The sequence below is a fragment of the Rattus norvegicus genome, chromosome 1 (assembly GCF_036323735.1).
Source record: "Rattus norvegicus strain BN/NHsdMcwi chromosome 1, GRCr8, whole genome shotgun sequence".
Lineage (NCBI taxonomy): Eukaryota > Metazoa > Chordata > Mammalia > Rodentia > Muridae > Rattus > Rattus norvegicus.
Window position 1 is genome coordinate 209970871 of NC_086019.1, and position 18046 is coordinate 209988916.

The 18046-nt window shown below is 48.8% G+C and overlaps 1 protein-coding gene across 1 annotated transcript in view; it reads left to right on the forward strand.

The window, feature by feature from the left end:
• Positions 1–16523, forward strand: part of Mrpl21 (mitochondrial ribosomal protein L21) — a 28701-nt gene extending 12178 nt beyond the window's left edge. The window contains exon 7 of the mRNA XM_008760120.4: positions 634–16523. Coding sequence (XP_008758342.1) covers positions 634–695 — 62 coding nt within the window. The 3' untranslated portion in view covers positions 696–16523. The remainder of the gene's footprint in view (positions 1–633) is intronic.
• Positions 16524–18046: the final 1523 nt, after the last annotated feature.

The following is an 18046-nucleotide window of genomic DNA, read 5'->3' on the forward strand; positions in this document are numbered from 1 at the left end:
AAAGCAAAAGGATCAGAAGTTCAAGGCCAGCTCCAAGGGAAATTCAAGGCCAGTCATGGCTACAGGTCACCCTGTCTCAAAAATAAATGAATACAATAAAAAAGTCTCCAATTCCATTCTACCAGTGAAGCAGATGTGGTCCTCATGGACACCTGGAACACTCTCCAGGGAAATGCAGCTGCTGTCTGTGAGGTCCCAGTCACCCTCAAGAACGTCGCGTCGGGCAATGCTAGTGAACCAGTTTCGGGAGAGACTCCTGTCCATGTCTACAGGCACCCAGCTGGGCCTGACTCTCAAGGACTCCCTGAGTGGGTTGTACTGTCGCAGTGTCAGAGTTCATGGTGGCCACAAGGCTGACAAAGGGTCTGTCCCAGATTTCCCACAGGACTTCAACTGTCCCTTACACATAGCACAACAGCAGCTGCTGTGCCTTTTCCTCCAGTGGGTCCACACCCCAGACCTACAGCAGCTCCCCAAGATAACAGGCGAACATTTGGAAGGTGTGGTGCCCTTTGACCCACATCTGAGTCAGCCACCACCCTGACCCTTGATGGCTCAGCAGCTGCAGAAATGGGAGGTGGTGCAGAGGCTGAGCTACCTGAGGGCTAGCAATATGTCACCTTCCTCTTCCAGATGATGGCTTCAGGGAGGCAGTTCTCCTGTGGGGTCCTGGAGATCCAAGAGCACAGGTGTGAGGACCCACTCCGGCAAGCTGCTAGTGAATGCCAATGGCTGGCAGCATCTTACCACATCATCTTAGGAAATGATTTCTGAGCAAAGATCATTTGATCATTTTCAAGTAAAACCATGGGGCAAGTAGATGGCTTAGTTAATACCCTGCTTGTCTCATAACCATAAGGATCCGAGTTTGAATCCCCGGCACCTACATAAAATCAGGTGTGGACTGCTGGATGGCCCAGCAGGCAAAGGTACCACACCCTAACAACCAAAGTTTTATCCCAGGACACACATAGTAGGAAAAGAGAACGGATTTCCCCAAGTTGTTTTCTTACCTCCACAAACATGCTCTGTCACACACGAGTCCCACACACGCACACACACGACAAAGTGATTTTTTAAAGCTTGGCAGTCTTACTGCTCAGGCTGCAGAGATGGGAGGACCCCTGGGGTTCACATCTTATCTGGCTGAATTTGTGTGTTCCAGATGCAATGAGAGACCTTATATCAAAAACAAAAGCAAGATAGAGAGTTGGGCATGGGATGCATGCCTTTAACCCCAGCAGTCAGAAGGCAGAGACAGATCTCGAGTTCAAGGCCAACCTGATCTACACAGCTCCAAGTAAGCCTTCTACTGGTGAGACCCTGTCTCAAAAGGTAGGGGAAACAGGACAGAAGCAGAAAGCCAGGCTTGGTGGCACCCACCTTTAATACCAGCACTTGGGATGCAGAGGTAGGCTGATCCTTATGAGTTTGAAGCCAGTCAAAGCTACATAACATGTCTCAAACAACCCCTCCCAAAACAAAAACAATTTAAAATAAACCCACAGTAGGTGGGCCAGTGAGATGACTCAGTAGCGTTGATTGGACAATGCTAAAGACCTGGGTTCAAGCCCTAAAACCCACAAAAGGTACAAGGAAAAAACTGATTCTGTTGTCTTGTCCAACCGCCACACCAGTGTGTGGCACATGTGAACCTACATGAACATGTGCACATACACACCACAAATACACAGAACATACACAAAATAATACATCACATGGTGTTAAGGCCACCATGCATAACAAGAGACAACAGAGGGCCAACAAGATACCACCCTGATACACAAAGTACAGGGCTCAGGCTTGTACGCAGCAGGGAGGCTCATGGGCATGGGGTGGGGGTGGGGCTTTCCCTCACCTCCTGGGGATCCTGATCTATTCAGAATACATTCAGCTCTCAAGGCTGGGGACCAGACAGCAAACAAATCCGTAGGACTCACTTCCCTCCAGCTCTGAGCTGCAGTACCTTACAGTCCACATAGGCAGATTCTGCCAGAGGCTGCTGCCTACCTGACCCCTGGCTGTCCTTTCAAACCCTGTCTATCACAGCCATGGTAACCACTGCACATGTCTTCCAGAGCTGGCATCTGTCTTCATCTCATTTCCGGACCTAGAGCCCCTAAAACCATGAGACTCTCCGGAGGAACGGGATTGGCTTTTGCTATCTGCAGTGAGTCTACTGTTTCGTTTCATTTGACATGGGCTCTCACTACATACATCAGGCCAGTCTCACAATGCTCTTCTTAGCCTCTCCAGTGTCGGGGTTGTGGGTGTGAACACTACCCATTGGCCACACCCGAGTTTATGGTGTTGAGGGGACTTATGGGGTGGGATGGGCCAGAAGCAAGGATAAGTGGTTGGCACCCAGCCTTTGGCAAGAGCAGAATTGGAAATTAGGTTCTATGACAACACAACTATGTGTATGCATAACACAACACACACACACACACACACACACACACACACACACACACACACCCTTACCTCTAAAGAGGCTGTCTGAGAAGGCTCCGGACTCCTTGGTAAGGAAGCTGCCTGCTGGTGCTTCAAAACCCCTATGAAACCTGGCTGGAGCCACTCCTGAATAGAGGGAGCGGGTGTAGTGCTTTGAGAGGACTGTGCAAGCCAGAATGTGTAAACAATCCACAGAAAAGTATCATGTCTCTTATACCTGGATGTTTCTGGGAAGAGAAATTGGGCAGCTGGAACACTTCCCCCACCTCATGCTGTAAAGCCAAACCCTGAAGGAAGGACTATGGAATTCAGGCAGCAGGTGTGTCTGACTAGTTGGCTCGGAGATGAAGGCATTTTTTTTTGGAGCAGCAAATGTTCCCCTGGTTGTAGTGTAAAACGAGCAGATTTCAGGTTTAGATCTTCATGCCCCCTAAAGGCCCACGGATTAAAGGTTTGAATCCCACGGTGGTGGCAGTTATTAGGAGGTGGTAAAAGCTTTAATAGGTGGAACCTGGCAGGAGGAAGTTAGGTCATCGGGGTTGTGCCCTGAACGGAGGTCACATCCATTAGTGTTGTTACTGTGACAGAGTAGCGTACAAAAACAACTTCCAGAGGGAAGAATCTTTTCTTTAACCCAGGGTTGAAGGGACAAAGTCCATCATGGGGCACAGTCACAGCGGCAGGAAAGGGAGGTGGCTGTCACATTGCTCCCAGTCAGGAAGCCGAGAGGTGATGCTCAGCCCATTTTCTGTGCTATGCAACCCCAGCTCTAGGCAGGTACCCCCTCCTCACCTGATGAAATATGTCCTCCAGGTGATTCCAAATCTTCACCATGAAGGAACCATCAAGGGAGAGGAGAACCCTCCCCAGCCCCCTCCATCTTTTTGGCTTCTCTCTTCTACTCTCACATTTTCTCCTCAGTTCTGTGAGGGGAGCGGCCTCCTCTGCCACAGGCTGTCTTGCCTAGACTCAGGCCTGAAGCCATGGGGCCAGCCCTGCATGGAAGAAACCCTCAGAAACTGAGCCACGTGGAACTTTTTTCCCTTTAAATAGGTTTTCTCAGATGTGTCGTCATAGTAACAGAAAGCTACTTGTTGGGCCACCCTGTCCCGCGAGCAGTTATTAACTAGACATGCAGAATGCCAGCCCGTGACCCCTGAGCCCTCACACTGACAGAACATAGAGGCATGGAAGGGTGGAAACAGCCTGTACGAGCCCTTGCTCCTCTTCCAGAAGCCCAGAGCTCAGTTCCCAGCACCCACTCCAGGCATCTCACAAGAACCTTTAGTTACAGCTCCTAGGGATCCATTGCCTTTGTCTGGCACACACACACACACACACACACACACACACACACACACACACACACACCACTCACATGAGAGCATATACACACTTGAAGAAAGAAATCTTGGGGGCTAGAGAGATGGCTCAGAGGTTAAGAGCACAGACTGCTCTTCCAGAGGTCCTGAGTTCAATTCCCAGCAACCACATGGTGACTCACAGTCATCTGTATGTAACTCTGGTTCCCGGGGAGTGCGGTGTACATATATAATCGTAGATTAACAGTCATACATATAAGATAAAGTTAAATCTAAAATGTTTTAAATGTATTCACTTCTGTGGGTGAACGTTTTGCCTGCGTGTATGCATGTGCATGCCTGGTGTAGACAGGTGTCTGATCCCCTGGAACTAGAGTTTTAAGTCATTGAGAGTCACAGATGGGGATGCTGGGAACTGAACTCAGGGCCCCTGCAAGAGCAGACAGTCTTAACTGCTGGGCCACCGCTCCAGTTCCAGGCTCACCGTTACGGAGGATCTCCAGCTGGTAGGCAGAGCTGCTGTGATTGAAATGGTTCTGGCCTCTCTGCTCCAAGGACAGTGTTCTAGGGCATACTCCCTGAGGTAGAAAACAGCAGTAAGTAAATCCCGCCTCCTGCAAAAAAGACAGACACATAGAAAGGCTGTAATTCTTAGCCTAAAATAACACCTCATTTTAAATTTTACTTGTGTATGTGTGTACATGTGCCACGAGAGGTTGTCTGATCCCCTGGAATTGTTTGCTGCCAGACATGGGTGCTAGGAGCCAAACTCGAGCCCTCTGGAAGAGCCCCTTCTCCAGTTCCATGGTTGTTTTTGGAAATCTTCCTTATATCAGAATCCCGGAGCCCTTCACACCCTTGGTCCCGCCTTCCCAGCTGAGAGCCTGTGGGTGCAGGGCTGAATGAAACCAAATGAAGCTTGATGCTCGTTCCCAAGGCCTGGTAGACCAAGGGTACCTCTCCCACCACCCGGCCCAGCACAGTGGCCAAGTGTGATGTCCCTTGTATAGGTGGTAAAGTTGGGGTCCATGGCGAGTGAAGGAGAATCATACCTGAAGAAATGAACTTAGGCCTAAAAGCAGAGTGTCCCCTCTTACATGCAGCCTGTAAGCAGGGCGTCCCCTCTTACATGGAGGCCTTGAATTTGGCTCAGTGAGTAAAGGCTCTTGCAACCTAAACTGATGACTGAGTTCGATTCCCCAGCCCCGCATGGTGGAAGGAGAAAACCGACACTTGGGAGGGGGCCTCTGACCTCCACATGTGCACCATGCCATTTGCGTGTCCACATACCATACCATACACACACAACAGAGAAAACCTAATAATTTCTACAAACAAGGAGCTATGTAGCTCATTTCTGCCAGACTCCTCGGAAGGTGAAGGCCATGTATGGAGGGGCCCACAGCTGTCTCTGGAAACTGGTAAAACCCAACGGAAGCCTGCAACGTCAGGCGGCCCTCCCAGGAAGTGTGTGCAGTTGATATGTTCACAGTCTGGATTAATTATTCCTTTTTGTTTGTTTATTTGCTTTAATTGTTTTTGTTTATTTTATGTGTATGAGTGTGTTACCACATGTATGTCTGGTGTCTTTGGAGGTCAAAAGAGGGAGTCTTGGAAACTGGGGTTATGGTATGAACTGCAGTGTGGGTGCTGGAAATCGAACCCTGGTTCTCTGCCAGAACAAGTGCTCCTAACCGCCGAGCTCTCTCTCCAGCGCCATGCTTGCTCTGTCTTCGTGAAACAGGATCTCATGTAGCCCACTGGATCTAAACTCACAATAAGAATGGCCTTGAACTCCTGTCTTCCCACCTCCATCTCATGTGAGCTAATCCGAGAGAGAGAGAGAGAGAGAGAGAGAGAGAGAGAGAGAGAGAGAGAGAGAGAGCTAGCTAGCTAGTGCTGGGAAATCCCTAGGGATTTTTTCAGACACAGATAGATATACAGATAGATGATGAATTTGTTATTAATAAGTAGGATGGTAGAGATAGGCAATGGACAAATGGACAAATGGAAGGATTGGTGGACAGATGATACATAGATATATGTTGGATGGATGGATGGATGGATGAATGGATGGACATATATGATGGATGGAGAGTTAGGTGGATGAAAGATGATGAATAGGTAGATAGATGGACAGATGAGTAGGTAGACAGATGATAGAAAAGTCAATGATACCTGATAGATGGAAAGTGAGAGACAGATAAGTGAGCAGGTGATTGATAGCACTAGATATCTAGGTGACGGATGATATAGTGGTTAAGAGATAATGGGTGGATAGGCAGGTAGATTGTAGACATCAATAGATGAGAAGGGGGGAGAAGAGAGAGAGAGAGAGGAGTGAGGGAATCATTACAGCAGATGCTAGATGTTTGAGAGATGGCTCATAGGCAGCTAGATGAAGCCTGTGTCTGAAGTAAAATCTGCTATTTTAACCATTTGAAGTCTTTCACAGAACGGAAGAGCCTATGTTGTCCTGGAGGACTCTGCAGGGCTGGCCCAAGGCCAACAGGAAACAGTAGGTATCTGACCATCTCTCCCTCTGTACACACCACCCCAGGCCTAATACATCAAGCCCTGTTTTAGAGAGGATTGAGTCTCCAAGGTTCTGGAGAGTTATGGCTTCAAAGAATGCATGGATTGAACTTTCTAAAAATCCCCTTGTGTAGTTTGGACTCTAAGGTGCTTGACTAGAATGCATGAAGCCCAGGTTCCGTCCCCAACACCGCGTTAGCTCTCAGGGTGTGGGAGACAGAAGGTATGTTCTGTCATTCCAGAACTTAGGTAGAGACAGAAGAATCAAGAGTTCAAGTTCATCTCAACTGTACTGAGAGTTTGTGGGCAGCACGGGTAAGATTCTGCCTCAAATAACAAAGTGGTGTGTGTGTGTGTGTGTGTGTGTGTGTGTGTGTGTGTGTGTGTGTGTGTGTGTGTGTGTAGAGGCTGATGTGGGAATTCCATCCTGGATCTATTCTCCAATGAGCCTCTGAGATCCACCTGTGTCTACCACCCAGTGCTGGGGTTACAAGCACTCACTGCCCTGCCCAGCTTTTACTTGGGTGCAGGGCATCCAAAGCCAAGTGATTGGGTTTATACAGCATTTGCTCTACCCACTGAACTCTCCCCCGTACTCCCAATCTATAAGTGGGGTTCATTATTATTCAAGCTGTCAGGACTGTGACAAGATAGTGAACAAGTTATTAGAGAATGTCCCCAGTGTACCAGGGACAGGGGTCAAGCACAGGGAGGCAAGCGAGGCAGCTCCCACTACCTCGTAGCAGACAGTAGGGATGTTGATGCCTGGGATGGGACAGGAGAAGATGGGGAGGAATCCCCAGGCAGAGGAAACAAGAAACAGAAAGGTCCTGGGGCTTCAGAGTGGTAAGGCTCAGTGTTCAAGATCCTTATGATGATAGGGAGGAGGTGACACCTCAAACAGGAACTCCATGGGTTAGACTGCCCCTGTGGTCAGAACCAACATGGGCTTGGTCTCTGTGTCACGTGGCTCCTGGGTGGAGGTCTCAGACTTAGATACAACAAAATGCAGCTTGCAGAGCCCAGGGGATCATTTCAGAGTCCAGAAGCTTCTAGCTTTTGTTGAAACCAGCACACAGTGGGCTCTCAGTAAACATTAGTTCGAAGCCAGGCGTAATGAGTGGGCCCTATAATCCTAGCACTAAGGAAGCCAAGTCAGGAGGATTTCCATGAGTTCAAGAGCATCCTGGGCTACACAAACAAGTCTCACAAGCCTGGGATACATAGAGGGGTCAAGCTAGCCTGGGCTACAAAGCGAGACCTTGGATCCAAAGAAATAGAAGCTAGAGATAGATGATGGTGCACACCTCTAATTCCAGTGCTCAGGAGGCAAAACCAGGTAGATTTCTATGAGTTCGAGACCAGCCTGTTCTGTACATATAGGCCAACCAGGGTCACATAGAAAAACCTTGTCTCAAAAGGGGACAGGATTGGAGAGATGGCTCAGTGGTTAAGAGCACAGTCTGCTCTTCCAGAGGTTCTGAGTTCAATTCCCAGCATCCACATGGTGGCTCACAACCATGTGTAATGGGGGTCTGATCCTCTCTTCTGGTGTATCTGAAGACAGCAACAGTATACTCATATGCATGAAATAAATAAATCTTTTTTTAAAAAAAAAAGGTTTAAAAAAACCAAGACCTGTACTCGAGTGATAGTTCAATGGATAAAGTGCCTGCTATATATGGAAGCCCTCTGGTCAGCTCCCCAGAACCTGCCAGTCACAGCAGCATGCATTCCTAACCCCAGTGCCTGAAATATAGACACGTGGATGCCTGGGACTCACTGGCCAACCAGCCTATACCTTTCCAGCAAGTTCCAAGGGTCTTGAGAGAACCTCTCTCACAAAGCAAAGTGAACAGCTCTTAAGTAGGCAGTCCTCTTCCTCCACATGCACACAAAGTACATGTGTGCAAAGATACCCACACATGTAAACATGTATGCAGCTAACCATGCCTCTGCTGGGCACGGTGGCCACACACGCCTGTGAAGTCAGCACCTGGGAAACAGACCTGAGAGGACCAGCTCACCGTTGCTCTCACAATAGGAAATGGCGCTGAGGAACAGAGGCCAGACACAACCGCCACACATTGTGTGACTTGATTTCTATGAAGCCCATTCTACGAAATGTCCAGAATAGGCGAGTTCACAGGGACAGAAAACAGACCAGTGGTCACCTGGGGCTGACAGAGGGCAGAGCGTGGGAGTGACTGCTGATGGTAGGGGTTTCCTATGCAATAGTGGCATGTTTCTGAAACAGATGAAGCTGGTGGCTACAGGGCTCGTTAAATATAGTAAACCCCAGCCGCAGATGCAGGGGTTGTGTCAGGTGCTGGTCACACGTCAGCGAGGCCAGTTGCTTGTTTGGCTTGGTTTTGTTCTTGTCTATTCATTTTGTTTTGTGGGTCTTTTGAAGCAGGGTTTCCCTATGTAGCCATAGCTGGCCTCGAACTTGCTATGTGGGCCAGGCTGACCTGGAACTTGCTGAACTCCTCCTACCTCTGCCTCCTGCCTTCTGGAATTACAAGCATGTAACACCAAAGCCTTATACTTGTTGTATTACTTCTCTTTGTGTGTTTGTGTGTGTTTGTGTACCCCAGCATGCCTGAGGGGGTCAGAGGACGACTTGCAGGAATTGGTTCTCTCCTTTTTTTTTTGAAGACAGGGAGTGTTTCTTGCTGCCCACGGCCTCACCAGTGAGGGTAGGCTGGCTGGCCAGCAAGCCCAGGGATCAACCTCTTCCTTTCTCACCAGTGCTGGGCCTATAAGCACACATCACCACATCTGCTTTTTAACTGGATTTTGGGGCTCTCACAGTGGCATAGCATGTGCTTTACAGGCTGAGTCATTGCCCTAGCCTCCTGACAGCAGTCACTAATGGACAGACCTCATCCAGTCACTTGGAGGGATACAAGGGACACAGATATTGATCTTTCTTCAGGCCAACTGCCTTGACCTTGGAGAATCACTGTCCTTGCCTTTGAACTCACACTGCAAAGTCTCCCTGCTTGGTTCTCAAGCCCATCGGCCTTCAGAGGCAAATGCACGATCCCCAGCTGCAGAGGGCAGGTCACGGTGGTTGGCATGTGAACCCACACACATGCATACATACTCATTTGCTAGTATGCACACATCAGCACACAGGACACCCATATCTCTGTTTAGGCCAGCCTCTTCCAATGGCCTAATAAAGAAGACAGCTTGGTAGCAGGCATCGACAGGTCTCGTTCTGCACATGGCCTTGACCCAGCAATCAGTTCTGATAGCCTGACATAGAGCAGCTGACCTTTCAACAGTTATTCAGGGCCATAGTTATCTATGACAGGAAAAGAGCTTGAAGACCCCTCCTGTTTCAGGGAACAAGTTAATTGTAGTCAAATAAAGCCACAGGAGGGGACACTCTTAGTAACCAGTAAGCCAAGTGGAGCATCTGTGAAGCTGTATTTACTAAAGATCTATAACTAAATGTTACAAGCTGGTGGGAGCTGGCCATAGGACAAAGAAATGATTTAAACTGCATTATTTTGGCTAAGCGGGGTGAGTACACACATCTGTAATTCCAGCACTCCAGAGGCAGAGGCAGGCTCATCTCTGAGTTCAAGGCCAGCCTGGTCTACATAGAGAGCTCCAAGATTCTGCCTCAAAAATAAATTAATTAATCAAAATTTAAAAGTTAAAGTCAAGTAAATCTGTTTGTTTTTCCAGTTCTGTTTTTCCCGTTGGGGGATTTTCTCTCCCTATAGTGAGTACTTATTTGGTTTGCAATTTTAAAGTTAACACAAGGAAGCTTGGTGGTCCACAGTTGTGATTCTAAAATTCAAGAGGCAAACCACACATCAAGTTGAAGGCCAGCCTAGATTACATATAGAACCGGCCAGTCTCTTAACAAACAGTAGAACCTTGGGGCAAGGTGCAGGCACTGAGGATTGGTGTTGCCAGCCCAGAGTGCAGGCCTGATCTAGAGCAGGAATCCTGGCGTATGCAGCTGCCCTATGGGAGCTCAATGTGCCTGGGGGTGGGGAACCCACTGCAGTCCCTAACCCATCCCAGTGGCCTGCACAGGACTCGGGCACCTTCTAATTCTCTGCATGGGGGTGGGGGGACGCCCAAGTGGCCGGTTCCTCCTGCAATCTGACTCTGACCCTGAAAAAATGGCCTGTGTCCACCCACTCACCCCCTCAAACCCCTCATCCTTGAGCCCTCCCAGGCACAGACCCTAGTTCCTGGCCTGGCCACCCTGACTCCCCCTCCCCAGCACAGTGGCTTACAAAGAAAATACACTTATGGTTCAGGGCGAGCAGGCATCTCTAACTTAACCTGGGTGTAATGTGGCTTCCGTAGCTCCTGGCCACACTGACTGGACAGGCCACAGGAAACAATCACTCCAGCTCCCATAGTGCTAGGGCTGGTCTTATCTCCTGGGGGAAACAATTAGCTTATCTGGAGGCCAGCGTCCACTTTTCCATTGCACAAGTTCTGTAGGATTGGAAGGGCCCCAGGCCTCAGTGAAGTTTCAGACACAGAGTGGCGAAGGAAGATGCTGCCAATCCCAAGGAAAGTGGCCCAGAAACCGGAAGACAGGGTTATCAGTCTGTCTGAGGGTCTGAGAGATGAAGCAGTTGACCACGAGGTTGGACCTTGGAGTCAGTTTACTTCCCAAATCGGGAAGACTACAGCGATCCAGTCACGGTTCAAAGTAATAGTGAGAGGACTTCCCCACCAACACACACTACCGTAGGCTGATTAGGAGCCACAGTCACTCCTCAACCAATGAATGGAAAAAGTAAATGTGGCATGCCCATACAGATGGAATATTACTCAGCCATAAATAGAAATTAAGGGTTGGGTGGTGGTGGCATACTCCTTTAATCTCAGCACTCAGGAGGCAGAGGCAGGAGGATCTCTGTAAACTCTAGGCCAACCTGGTCTACAGAGGTAGTTCCAAGGCAGCCAGTGCTACACAGTGAAACCTTGTCTCAAAAAAATGAAAGGTGGAAAGAGGAGGAAGAGGAAAAAGGAGAGGAAGATGAGGAACTAAGGATATTTACAATACACCAGGTGACCCCTGAGACTGTCATGCTCAGTGAGAGGCCAGACATAAATGATCATGTTATAGGGCCCTATTTATATATGTCTAAAATAGGTAAATCCTTATTCTTTAATTTGACAGAAAGATTAGCGCTGCCAGGGATTGGGAACTAGTGGCTTTTTTAGCACCCCGTGGGTACAGCCAAAGCTACCAGATTGTGTGTCTCCAAGTAACTCAATATGATACACGAGTCATATCTTTGTAGACTTAAAAACTGGGACCTTAAAACTATCAATATACAACAAAGGTGAGTTCATTGGCTGAACACTAAGAGCTAGGCCGAGCTGCATGCAACTGCTGCATGGTGGGGCTCACTGTCACCCCATGTGCCTCCTCGAGGCTGATCTAGGAGCCTCTTGTTGGATCCTGCTGACCCAGCACAGCAGGTAGACTAGAGCCCGTTTGTTCTCTGACAATGTCTTCTCTAGAGAGCCCCGACTAGTCTGGTTAGCCCTACCTCCCCTTCAGGTCCCTGGTACATAGCTGTACACAAAGACAGGAAGAAAAGACCAGAAGACCCTAGAGGGAACAGAAGAAAGGGATGCTCAGATGCAGGAAGCCAAGTGAGGTCCTAGGTCTCAGACATGCAGAGCTCAGCAGATGTGAGAATAAGGGCTGGGGAGAGATCTGACCTGAGGGCAGGGACAGCTGTACATCCATGCCACACCTAAAGTCAGTCACATGAAACCCTGCTGTCACTTAAAATAATTCTTCTTCTTCTTCTTCTTCTTCTTCTTCTTCTTCTTCTTCTTCTTCTTCTTCTTCTTCTTCTTCTTCTTCTTCTTCTTCTTCTTCTCCTCTTCCTCCTCCTTCTCCTCCTCCTTCTTCTTCTTTGTTGTCTTCTTTCTCCTTTGTTGTCTCCTCTTCCTTTTTCCTCCTCCCCCTCCTTCTCCATCCCCCTTCTCTTTGGTGTTTGGAGATTCATCTAGTCTTGATGTGATTGTCTGCCATTCCTTTTGCTCCTTTCCCTGAATACTCAGGCCTGTAACTCAGGCTCTGAAGAGGAGTCTTCCTTACCCACTCATGCCATCTCTCTCCAGTCAATACCCTGCCTTGACCCTCTCCATGGGGGCTAAAACTATTACTTAGAACTGTGCCATATGCTAGTGTTTATCTCCTGTCTCCACCACTGAATCTCAAGGCCCTGTAGGGTGAGGACCTGGCTTTCTGTAGAAGCCATAGCTTATCACTTTTTAAAAATATGTTTGTATGGGTGTCTACATGTATACACGTGCATCATATGTGTGCTTGAAACCCAAAGAAGCCAGAAGAAGGTGTTAGATCCTCTAGAACTGAAATTACAGGAGGCTGGGAACCACCAAATGGATTCTGAGAACCAAATTCAGACCCTTTGCAAGAGCAGCCAGTGTTCTTAACCAATGAGCTAACAGTGGTCTTGGGTTGTGTGAGAAAGGTAGCTGACCAAACAGAGAGAACAACCCAGCAAGCAGCATCCCTCCATGCTCAGATTCAGTTCCTGCCCCCAAGTTCCTGCTTCAGTTCCTGTCATGACTTCCCTTAATGAAGAAGGGAAACTTGTAAGCCAAACAGACCCTTTTCTCTCCAAGCTGCTTTTGGTCATGGGGTTACCACAGCAACAGAAAGAATGTTCACTGGGTTTTCTTGCATTTATTACTTATTTATGGGGGTGGGACTTGAGTCCAGGGTGGAGGACAATAGCAGGAGTCAGTTGTCTCCTTTTACCATTTGATCCAGGAAATCAAACTCGAGTCATCAGGCAAGCACCTGTACCACCCAGCCATCTCACCAGCTGACTTAGGGTTTTATTGCTTTGAAGAGGTGCCATGACCAAAGCAACTCTTATAAAGGACAACATTTAATTGGGGCTGGCTTACAGTTCAGAGGTTTAGTCCATTATCATCATGGTGGGAAGCATGGCCATGTGCAAGCAGACATGGTGCTGGAGAAGTCAAGAGTTTTACATCTTGATCCACAGGCAGTAGAAGACACTGGGCATAGCTTGAGCATATGAAACCTCAAAGTCCACAGTAGCTCACTTCCTCCCACAAGGTCACACAGACTCCAATGAGGCCACAATTTCTAATAATGCCACATTCTACGGCCAAGCATTCAAACACATGAGTCTATGGGGGCCATGCCTATTTAAACCACAACAAAGACAAAGTCTCTCTATGTAGCCCTGGCTGGCCCAAAACTCTGACTTACATCTAAGTCAGAGAGAAATGGATTAAAGGAGCGTACCGCAACACCCAATTTGCAAGAATTCCTTTGGAAATGTTTTAGTTTGTGTTTCTCAGAAATCACGCATGTCATCCCAACACTCAGTCACTGGGAGACCAGAGGAGCAGGAGTTTAAGATCATCCTTGGTTAGTTACATAGCAATTTTGAGGCCAGCCTGGTCTCCAAAAGACTCGTTTTCTGCCCTTCTTTTGTTTTGCTTTGTTTTTGAGGTGGAGTTTCTCTATGTATCCCTGTTTGGCCTAGAACTCCCTATGTAGACCAGGCTGACCTCACACTTGAACTCTTAGAGATCAACCTGCGTCCACCTCTGCAGCGCTGGGATTAAAAGCTTGTTCCATCACACCTGGCTCGTAAGATTCATTTTCAAAGAACCCCCTCCAAAATTTTTTTTCTTAAAAAATAATTAGTGGTTGTGCTGGATAGTGAGATCTTATCTCAACAAAAACAAATAACAATTTAAAATGAGTCTAGTTTTTTTAAGATTTAAAATTTTTTATATGTGTGTTTATGTCCATGTGATTACATGCCCAGTAGGTATACATGGGGCTGAAGTCAGTGTGAACATCTGACAGAGGTAGTTTGAGCATCTGATGTGGGGCTGAGGGCAGTGCGAGCATCTGACATGGGGCTGAAGGCAGTGTGAGCATCTGACATGGGGCTGAAGGCAGTGTGAGCATCTGACATGGGGATGAAGAAAGTGTGAGCATCTGACATGGGGCTGGAGGTAGTTTGAGCATCTGATGTGGGGCTGAGGGCAGTGCGAGCATCTGACATGGGGCTGAAGGCAGTGTGAGCATCTGACATGGGGCTGAAGGCAGTGTGAGCATCTGACATGGGGATGAAGAAAGTGTGAGCATCTGACATGGGGCTGGAGGTAGTTTGAGCATCTGACATGGGGATGAAGGCAGTGTGAGCATCTGACATGGGGATGAAGGCAGTGTGAGCATCTGACATGGGGATGAAGGCAGTGTGAGCATCTGACATGGGGAAGAAGGCAGTGTGAGAATCTGACATGGGGCTGAAGGCAGTATGAGCATCTGACATGGGGATGAAGGCAGTGTGAGCATCTGACATGGGGATGAAGGCAGTGTGAGCATCTGACATGGGGCTGAAGGGAGTGTGAGCATCTGACATGGGGATGAAGGCAGTGTGAGCATCTGACATGGGTGCTGGGGACTGTGGAAGAACAGGAAGTGTTCTTAACCATCTCTCCAGCCCTTCCTTGGTTTATAGGTTTATTCCCCTATGAGCCAATAAACAACAAAAGATAATTTTTTTTTCGGAGCTGAGGACTGACCCCAGGGCCTTGAACTTGCTAGGCAAGCACTCTACCACTGAGCTAAATCCCCAACCCCAACAAAAGATAATTTTGACACTTCCTCTCCCCTGGCAATGGGCAAAGAGACACCTTGTTGTTGTTGTTCTCATATCTGTCAAAGGCAGAGCAGACAATAGTCCTTCGTCTATCCTAGCTTGATTCCTGGCTCGGTGGCCAAAACTTTCTTATGCCTATGACTCATAAAAATCAAATCAAACCAAACTAACTAAAATCCAGGCATGGTGGCACTGGAAGGAGGAAGACAGAGATCTGAGGACTGCCATGCTACCCAGAGACCTGCCCTCCAGCACACGGCACAAGCAGGCCATCGATACCCACTTGCTGCCATGCCATGTAGCTCAGGTATAAGATGTCAACCAGGAGCTCACCGTTCGTGGCCAGCCTGCTGGAGCCACCACAGTGTGCGAGTATGTGGTGGTCAGACGGAAGGGAAAGAGAGGCGGAGCAGCCTGAGCATGATGAAGAGAGATGGAACTGGAGACTGAGGGTAGAGAGGAGTCGCCTGTTGTGAGTAGCCAAGCCTGCCAGCTGGAGATTGATGAGGTTCCAGCCTGAGCTGCCACTGAGGGATGAGTCCATAGATTCGCAGTGTTCATGTCCGTGGCTCCCATTACCACTGGAGAACATGGGGAAGTCCCTGGCTGGGGCAGCTGCCTGTGATCATACGAATGCCCAGGAGCTGTGTGTAACTGGCCCCACCCCTCAGGGGATGCAGAGTTCTGGAGAGATGGCCCCATCTCTCACCAGGCAGCAGCACTGAGGAGAGCAGGCCCTGAGCCTCACCCAGACAACATAGCGGAGCTGGCTCTGGGACAGGAGTGCTGGTAAGCCAGCCCTGAAGGGATGAGTGAGGGAGAACTGACCACGCCACTCATCTGTCCTGTGATTGTGTGGATGCAGAGGTGACGCCTCTATCCCTCTCCACTTCTGGCAGTGGGGAAAGCTGCTCACAGGGTCATGAGCTCAGGAGTGCTAGCCCTATCCCTCACCAGCTGCAGCCCTTGGGAGAGCAGGCCCTGCCCCTCACCTGAGCAGCATAGCGAGCTGACTCTGTATCAGGGAGCAGGTGAGCAAATCCCCAGGGCAACAGCTTGGGGGCCTGGTCTGACACTCTTCTGTCATGTGGTATTTGTGTGGGGCTGATGCCTTCCCCCTCCTTGCTCCTCATTGTCTGTGGCAGTCTGGAGAGGTGGCTCTGGGGTTATGAGAGTGGGAGAGCTGGCCCTGTCCCCTCACTAGCTGTAGTACTTGGAAGAGTGGGTTCTGGAAGCCTGGGTAAGGGTGATCACTCAGGAAAGCAGGCCCCGTACCTCACCTAGGCATCCAATGGAGCTGGCTCTGGTTGGCCCGGGGGGGGAGGGTTGGGGGTGGGTGAGCTGGCCCTGACAGCATGAGAGCAGGCTAGCTGACCCTGTCTCCTGCACATGGTCGCATTGGGTGGTCTAACCTGAGCAATGCTGGAGCGTTCCCCCTGGTGGTGCGGATGAGAGAGAGAGAGAGAGAGAGAGAGAGAGAGAGAGAGAGAGAGAGAGAGAGCGCCAGTGCACTGAGGAACTCAGCTATCATCCAGGCCCAGGCTGACCCCTAAATCTATATCATCTACAAATGGCTGGGACACATGAAAGGGCCAGTCCTGGTGTTCCAAAGCTGCAGGATCTCCAGATACAGGGCAACAACAGGATAACTGGGATGGGGGTGAGGTGGAGGTATCTTGATGAAGATTCAATATTGGTGATCACAGAACCCAGAGATCTCCAACCAATTCATTGCAATGAACATTTGCCAAGTGTAGATGTGTAGACAGAGAGATGTGCTGGGGGACCCACTGTGACACACTATGAGATTTTTTTTCTATGCTTTGTTGTTATTGCTTGTGTTTCATTTTGGGGGGAAGATTTCAAGGGTGAAGGCTGGGGACAAGGAGATGAGCAGGACTCGGGTGCATGATGTGAAAATCACAGAGAATAAATAAAATGTTTTTTTTTTAAAAGATAATCTTGATATTCTGTATTTGGTATGACTTGTTCTATGGCCTAGAACGTGATCTATTCTAGAGACAATTCCTCAATCTTGCAGCAAGGCTTTTGCCCCAGCCTCCCAAGTGTTAGCACTATAGGCAAGAATGACCTTAAACTTCTGATCCTCCTACCTTCAATTCCTGAGTGCTGGGCTGACAAGCGTACACAACCTTGCGTTTGTATGGCGATATGGATCAACCAAGGGCCTTGTGCTTGCTGGGCAAGCACTTGCCAACTCTGCTTCATCCCTAGTCCCTCAGGGTAGGGACACAAGTGAACTTGGGCTTCCTTGCTCCCGAGGCCTCAGCCTGCACTAGGCCATTTGAAAGGAAATAAGAAATATTCAAATGCATTTAAAAATCTGAGGAGAATAGCATTTGCAAGTGGAACAGGATAAAGCAGACTTATAAACACCAGACCCACAGCTCCTAGAGCATCAGTCAGCACCTCATAGAGAGATCCTATCTCAACAAACAAACAAACAAACAATCTATTAAAAAGGAATGCCAGCAGCTGCTCTCAACACACAGAAGCCAGCTCAGTCCTGCTCACCTTGAGTCCTCTGGTGTCCTGTAACCTGTGGATAGAGCCCTCCTGTCAGAGTCCCGGTTCCTAAGTCTTAACAATGACCCTCTTCTCCCATCCTCAAACCCTTGGTGGTCTGAGACCTTGCACCAACAGACTGCAGCCCCAAACCATTTGCCTCTCTCAGGTGTGAGGACACGTGCCAGATGCAATTGCCAACAAGGCAAAGGTGTGATTCAAGTTTCAAGTGGGCACACGTCAAAGCAAGTCAAAAAAGACTCTGGAAGCTGAGTCTAGCTCCGAACGGTACGAGCTCAAGAAGTTGAAGCAGTAGATGGCTGTGTGGTGAAAACACTTGGCCATGAAAGTTTGAGGACCCAAATTCAGATCTCCGGACACCCACGTAAAGACTGACCAGTGTAATTCCAGCCTTCGAAGGCAAGAGATAGGTGATGTCCAGAACAGACTGGCCAGCAGGACTAGGCATATCAGTGAGCTCTGAATTTGATTGGGAGTCTTCCTCTCTGAATGGGGTGGAAGAGC